Source organism: Primulina tabacum, chromosome 18 (genome assembly GCF_025594145.1).
Source record: "Primulina tabacum isolate GXHZ01 chromosome 18, ASM2559414v2, whole genome shotgun sequence".
Classification (NCBI taxonomy): Eukaryota; Viridiplantae; Streptophyta; class Magnoliopsida; order Lamiales; family Gesneriaceae; genus Primulina; species Primulina tabacum.
The window spans coordinates 31,147,960-31,156,198 of record NC_134567.1 but is presented as its reverse complement, the minus strand read 5'-3'; the positions used below and the strand labels follow the sequence as shown (position 1 = coordinate 31,156,198).

Below are 8,239 nucleotides of genomic sequence, written 5' to 3'. Positions count from 1 at the left end.
GGGAGCTCGAATCGAACTTTCGAAATTTGGAAGCACAAACAAGAACGTTAGAATGGGGACCGAAGGTTGTTCCGACGTATCTCCTCGGACGCTCAAGTCAGGGAATAGAAAACAGAGAGAATACTGTGCGTGTAGAGTGAGTGAGTATATGAATTCCATAAACAATGAATGAAAATGAATGAAACATGTTATTTATAGGAGAAGAATGAAGTCCTGATTTGGTAGGTCTAGATTCTCAGAATCTTGGACGAGATTAGATTAAATTTTCGCTGGTCTTCACCTTTTTGGGCTTTATTTCTGTGAGCTACCCGTCAATGTCTGAGTAAGAACTCTCCTAAGCAGGAGCCCGTCTATAGTCTAGACCCTGTGGAGCTCGGCCGAGACATTCTCAATTGACACGTCACATAATATATGGGAGGTCGGCTCGGTTCGTGATGGGAAGTCGGGTAGGGAGGTCGACCACCTCTTTCTGATTGGCGAGATTACGGGCGCTTGGTAGGTCGGCCTGAATGACCTCTCAGAGGACCTTCCACCAGCTTCCTATGAATGAGGTAACCTCCGAACAAGCTCAATCATGAAGATGACCTTTCGGGACTTTCTAAGTATTGGGCCCAAATCCACCTTGGGCTATCGAGGGTGGGCCGTGCCCATATCCGGTCTGGGGATATCAATAATATTTATTATATTCGACATACATTAAAATATATTTTGGAGAAATCTCAAATTTTTCCTTAATGAAAATTTTAAATATTATAAAATATTTATCAAAAGAATCAACACTATTTTCAACACGTTATTTCTTGTAGTAAGAATAAAATTTGCATTGTTACTCATAATTAGATTAGATAAGAATCTTTTGTAACTTAAAATCAATAGAAATTTTTTAAAATGACAAAAGTTTACCGGTAAATTTTTTATCTTTTAATAAAATTTAAAATTAACAAAAATAATATATTTTCATTAATAAAAAAGTGTATATATATATTATAAGTATATCCAACTTATTCATCCTCAATAATTTAAATACAACAACCCCCACCCTTTCTAACTACCCAGAGGAAAAGTGGAGGAGCTCCCTTATTGCACACCACGAGAATGAAACAAGATGCGCTAATATATCCTGATTATTCAATATAAATGTAGAGCTCGATAAATATGAATTCCATGTCCCAACTTGAACTTAAAAATTCAAATCTAAAAACAGAAAAAAACCTAATATATACAGTGTGCCGCTCAGCTACTTATATATATCTACTTACAAGTTAAAGAGAGCCTAAAGATTCTAAAACAAGTGTAATAATCCAAAATAGAAGTAAAACATGTTTAAAACATCCACTATTTCTAATAATTGAAATCTTGTCTAGGTATCCAAATGAGCCGAAAACAAATTAGAAAATTCCAATTTTTTTGTGATGCAAAAGTTCTACAAGCGGGAGGCTACGTGACAAAAATGATACCCTAGGCTATGGACTGTACGAAGGACAAAAATACAGATATTTCAGCCATATTTATTACATTCAATCAAATGCCCCACATATTATAACTATTAAATAAAGAATTAAATACTCCCGACTACCCACTTGCTTGAAAATGTCGATAGATGAATATTTCCATTTCTATCCTTTCCTTGTTCAATGTTCTCCAACGCTGAAGGTAGCTGGCATGGAGCTAATACTAGCAAGACTTACAAATTTACGGAAATAGTATATGGAATTAAAATTTTTCGGGTCAAATTTACCTCGCCACCCGGTAGTACTAAGTTATTTTCTTGAATTGTGTATATATATATATATATATATATATATATATATGGAGTTAAAGGTCAAACAAAGTATTGAAAAGATGTAAAGTATTTGGAGAAGGCATGTTGATTTGAGGTGAAAATAAAGTTGAAGGGCTTGGGAGGAGGAAACTATTATCTAAATAACTTCTGTTACTGTGTAAAGCAGGACTGAAATCAGGAAAAAAGTTTAGGGGATTTGAATCAGATGGAGGGGAGAAGAAATTTGGTGGGATTGGAGGAAGAGTATTTGGATTGGGGGATAAGATACCTGGAAATTGTCCAGTCCTCTGGATACCTGATCCTATCTCTATCCCTTGGATCGATCCTACATCATAATCAACAACCTGCAGCGCTTTTCTTCCTTCTGGTGACCTGGTCTTCTCGATGGAAGCCAAACGCGCCGCCGGGGAAATTGCCCCGGGATTATCTTGAAACTGGAAAGACGAGGAGGAGTAAGGCACTGAGGGGGAACTAATTGTCGCGGATGAGGAGTTTGGACCGGTCAAACGCTGTACCAGGGACATGAACTCATTAGGGTTTGCATGGATTATCTTGGGGGATACTGTGTATATAATGACAGGCGGGCGAGGCTGCGCGTGGAGGTAGTGATGCTGAGCCCCCGCCGCCGCCGGAGGCGGCGCTACTGGTGGTTTCCTGATCTTGTGGGAGTCTTTGCGTACTTTGAGTGGCGTTGGTCGGGGCCCTTGAATCTCACGTCTGGGAGAACGGACAAATGGGATATCCGGCATGTCCATGGTGGCTGAATTCAATGAATCGGAGATGGTGGTGGTGAGGATAATAAAGTATATAATTTGATATGCGTATATATACATAGGCAAGGGTGGTACTTGGTCAATGGAGTGTAATAATTGTAAAAAACATAATTAAATAACATACTCTCGTCTATTGTATAATACGCTCTGAGGCTAATGCTGCCGCTTTCGTGGTGTACTGAGTAATCAATGTTTGAACTTGTCAACATGTTTGGGAGTTGAAAGTTAGGAAATGAATTGTTAGACTTTAAAATGGGGAAATCTGTAAACTTTCTCTCTCCTGGAAAAATGAGGAGTTACAATTTATTTTTTTAAACAATTTTTTTAATATGTTGTATAAACACACACACATCTAAAAATATGAGAGCGATAATATATATATATATATATATATATAAAACTAAAATTCAATTATAATAACATAATGCACCAAAGTTTCAAATAGTCAAATATATATAAGAAAACAAACAATTTTCCTGAACATTAATCCAAGATTAATGTCGTCACATACATGCAACTGCATGATCGATAATTATCAGTAATCATAAGACTATTAAATGCAATATCTGATGTGGAAAATTCATTGAAGGGGTGGCGACGGCCAAAAGTGCGAAATGGGATGGTTTTCTTCTTCGTTTTTTTGTTTAAAGGAGAAAAGGGATGATTTCTTTAGTTTTTTTTAAAGGAGAAAAGGGATGATTTTTAATATAAAAAGGAATATATTTTTCGCTACAAAAATATAATTAGAAGGGCTCAAGGGCTTCGATCCATCTTGCTTTCTTCCTCTTGGTTAATTATGGTCCTACAAGAAGTTTAAGGTTGTGTTCGGATGAAAATTATTTTTGATTTGGATGGAGTTATTTGACTTTAGAAGAAATTTGAAGAGTGAATTTGAAATGATATGTATCTCGAGTGGATTTAAAATATATCACAATGATCATTGTGTTTACATAAGTCAAGAGAGACGTAGAATTCAAATTTATTCAACACAAATTCATTCGAGCAATCAAATATATTTGAAATATGTAACTTCAAATTTCTCCATCCAAACGAACCATAAAAGATAAGAAAAAACATATATGAGCCAATCATCTTTTAGTTCCTTGGCAAATTTATCAATAAAAAGAGTCGCGAACATGCAATTCGTTGTGCAAACCAGTGTTGCACATGGTAAGTGTACGTGCATGTTTTATTTATGACAAAAACTTGTGTGAGACGGTCTCACATATCGTATTTTGTGAAAGAGATCTATTATTTGAGTCATCCATGAAAAAGTATTAATTTTTAAAAAATATGACTTTTTATGCTAAAAACATTATTTTTTATGTGAATATCGGTAGGGTTGACATGTCTCATAGATAAGGATTTGTGAGACCGTCTCATAAGAGACATATTATTTATTTATTAATGTGATATGATGTCAGTATTTTTCTAATAATATAATATCAGCAATTTTTATAACAAAACAATTAGTTGTGATATATTTAGCAATATCTATTTTCCACTTTATCTCAGTAGTCCGAAATTGACCTTGGAAAATCTCCGACATCAGATTATCGATTGATTGATGGTGTGAGATTTGGAATTATAGTATTTATGACGTAAAAATACTTTTTCATTGTATATTAAATTCATATTTATATTTAATTATTAAATGTATAAACAAATGAAAAAATTTTGTTTTGAAGAAAGTAATCGAATTTAATATTTTCAATGGTTTTTTTTTAATTTTATATTCAAATTAAATATCATGAATAAGTGGACATATATATATATATATATATATATATATATTATGTGGGCATTAGTATTTGTTGTTCGCTTTTTGTCTGTATATGATTATGTTGTTCAATTGCTGTTTTTTGGTTAAAATTTAGAAGTGTCTCTAGAAAACTTTCAAGTTTGATCGGTCAAGTGTTGCATGTAAAGCGGACTTACTCCCACTAACTTTTGAATAATACGTTTTTAACGGAAAAGTGTTTCACTATTTTATTAGTTACGAGAAAATTCTATTAGATACAGAGATTATAAATAAATATTTTTTTTCGTGAGGTATATTAGCTCAATTTATATTTAGAATGAAAATATTATTTTCAATGGCGTAACCAAAAATATTTTTTTTCCGGTGGGCAAAATGTTTTTAAATATTAATTTGAACGTCATATAATAGAAATAAAAAAAACTATAGAAATATACCGAATTCTTATAAATATTAATTTAAACTTCACATAATAGAAATAAAAAGAAGTTAAAAGGAAAATATCAAATTCTTATTTAAGTCGAATTTTATGATTTTTCAATACATCAAACTTGTTTATGATAAATTCTGTATCAATACTCAGAGCAATATCTCCCTCTATATAAACAACCATGGTATTGGCAAGAAGGTCATTTTTCATTGTATTACGAAGTGACGTCTTAATGAGTTTCTATCATGAAAAAGCTCGTTCTGTAGTTGCTGTAGAAACTGGAAGAGTCAAACCAATTGAACCAACCTATATCAATCAAAGGATAGATAATCGACTTCGTTCTTCTGGCCAATGTTTGGCATAAATGATGAAAAGAATCAAGATTCTGAAACTTGCGCATGACGTGGTGCATGACGTGGTACATTAAACTTATAATTATCTAATTCTCTCACCAAATCTTCTCTTTCTTCTAGATTGAAATCATGGTAGTAAAACTTATTATCAAGAGAACAAATGTCACATAGAGAAATGATCTGAATCCATCAACGGGACTCAAAGCATTACTAAGAGTAAGAAGTTCTATTATGATCTCTGTAAATCTCTCGTTCAATTCCATCAATTGAAAATCTATTAATACGTTGAATATTTCAAAATGATAGTGATAATGGATTGTTATATTATTTTTCATTGCAATATTTCACATAGTAAATTGTAATCAAAATGAAATTGACAAGTTATAATTCAATTTAAATTGCAAATTTTGTATTTTTTAATCATAAAATTTTAATCTTAAAATTTCAGCATAATTCAATAAATATAGAAAACAACTTAAATCATGTAGATTTTGAATATGAAGTTAAAAAACTTCACAAAATTTTCTTCTTTGAACAAATAAAAAATAGATACTAATTTCAATGTTTACACATTTTCTACTCTAAATATTAGAAATCTTAAAATCCCCGATGTTCACTTTCAACCCTAGAAAGTAAAAAACATTAATACAAATTTTCGATTCACATATTAGCTCCAATCAAGGAGATACAAGAACATATCCGGCATTAAAATATATGCCATCAGATTGTTTGAAGTTTGCGTTATTATTTATTAAACTAATCTAGACATAATATTTACAAATCATAGTCTATATCATTGATATAAATAAATTTGAAATACAAACCCATAAGAAATTTTGTTTCTTCAATTTTTACCAAAGCTTTTCTCGTGCGTGCACCATTCTTCTTCAATCTTCAATAATCGACTTGTTTTTATTTTTTTTCCAGTAATGATTTTATAATCTACACATAATAATCTTTTGAATTGGGTTTTAAATCTACACATTTAATTACCCATTTGAATTGAGCTTTAAACATTAATTGAACTTTAAAATTTAATCCATTTTTTTTTTTTTGTGAGATAATGATTCTACACATTTAATAATTACTTCAAAATAAATTGAGCTTTATACATGTATGCCTATGCCTAAATAAAAAAATAAAAAATTGCTGGGCTTATGCCCAGCTTTGCCCACATTGTTCTCCGCCCCTGATTATTTTTTACGTATAAAATTATATTTTTTATGGATTAGACGATCTCATATGAATTTTTGTGGATATTGATTTATAATCTCTACATCATACATCTTTTATTATCTCATATCACGAATCAGACATAACCTTAATATTTTATATAATCTGATAGAAAAATGGTAAATGATAATATACCCAAGAGTCATCTCCATGGTGAAGTGTGTCACGATTGCTACTTATGTTTGATCAATAACATGCATACTCCATGTGGCAAAATAATATCAAACAAATATCCGATGAGCGGAAATTTTTTATCTAAAAATTTAAAATCTGAATTGAATAAAAGAGAACTTTTTAAGAGTATTTCTACTAAAAAAACGTTAAAAAGAACTAGGAATTAGAAGTTACAATGAAAATAACGAGAACATATGCTATTTTAATATCAGTGGATTTCTTGTGAGACGGTTTCACGGATCTTTATTCGTGACACGGGTCAACTCTGCTCATATTTACAATAAAAGTAATATTTTTGAAAAATTTAATATGAGTGGGTCTCTTGTGAGACGATCTCACGGATCTTTATTCGTGACATAAGTCAACTCTGCTCATATTTACAATAAAAATTATATTTTTGAAATAAAAATATTATTTTTCATGGATGACCTAAATAGAAGATCTTTATCATAAAATAGACTCATGAGACTTTCTCACAAGAGTTTTTCTGTTAGCTTATATTTTCTAGAAGGAATCAACAAATATATTTAAACATCATTTTGTCCTTATAAAAATCCCAAATCCCGTGCTTCCGGGAGATGGTTCCACTGCTGGATTTACGACATAGTGTTGTGCCATACTTTGAGAATGACACGGTTCGGAGCAACAAACTCTAACTCATTTGGGTGAAAGCCCCTTCTTTCAATCCCGCTACTGTTGATTTTAGTTGTCAGCGAAACTATATATGTCCCTGACCAATTTGTTTTTTTTTCTAGGCACTTGAAATTGGCTGAAGTAGCCCTCCAAAGACATAAGAACCATTACATGATTATCTGTCATTTAACTCAAATTTTATAATAATCTTGAATTTTAAAAATAGTTATGTTATCATTATCTTTCGATTTATCATCTCATTCATTCATCCTCGTCTAATTCCACAAAATCAAGCAGTACTTTTCTAGAGAAATAGTGATCATTTTAGACTTGACTAAAAGAAGCCTTTATCTCCTTTCCTTTAGTAATTTAGCTATTATTAAATGGATAAAATGCTTTGAGAGCGACTAATTTTGGAGACCCAAACGCGAGCAGCCAATTTTATTATGTAGCTCAGAAATAGTCCACCGGAAAATTAGTATGGAGGAAAAATCGTGCATTTAATGAGAGATCGAGCTTTACATTATCTGATGGTTTGTTTCAACCTACCCGTGCAGGCAGTTGCAATGAACGGAGTGATCCGGGCCCACCTCCCTGTAAAAAAAAAAAAAATTGGCTCGAAAAAATCCGAGCCGTTGGATCGACCCCTGCAGGCAGTGCCCGCAGGGATAGGGTCGACCGAACCTTATCTGATCCACAACCGGGACCCAATCAAATTGACCAAATCCGATTGGATAAAGTAAAAGTCCTGAACCAGACTAGAATAGATGGATGTCGAAAAGTGAAGAGGTCAAAAACGGTCGTGTTTGGATTTGAAAAGTTTGGAATAATCGTGGAGTACTAAGTCACGGATCTTAAATTGCAATTTCTAAGTAATAGAGTACTATACTAGAAAACATTTTTTCGCATGTGCTTCATTTATAATGATCCAAGTACATTAACAGAAAAAAATTCCAAAGTAAACTAAGTAATTGAATCATATCCTACCAAGTCTGATGAACAAGTAATTCGAGTTACTAGAGATACTTCTAATAAAGAAAAATGAAAAAAGATCTTTCTTTCCAATGCGAACCAGAATCACGAATAACTTAGACAAGAGGA

The 8,239-nt window shown here is 32.3% G+C and overlaps 1 protein-coding gene across 1 annotated transcript; it reads right to left on the bottom strand.

Annotated features, from left to right (window-relative positions):
- Nucleotides 1-1,373: 1,373 nt before the first annotated feature.
- On the bottom strand, nt 1,374-2,648 carry LOC142532883 (protein MKS1-like). The gene has a single exon (XM_075639417.1). The coding sequence runs from the start codon at nt 2,614-2,616 to the stop codon at nt 1,816-1,818; it is 801 nt and encodes a 266-aa protein (XP_075495532.1). The 5' UTR covers nt 2,617-2,648; the 3' UTR covers nt 1,374-1,815.
- Nucleotides 2,649-8,239: the final 5,591 nt, after the last annotated feature.

Excerpts from the sequence above, each read along its gene's own strand:
- LOC142532883 (XM_075639417.1), bottom strand. The coding sequence starts at position 2,616 with ATGTATATATACGCATATCAAATTATATACTTTATTATCCTCACCACC.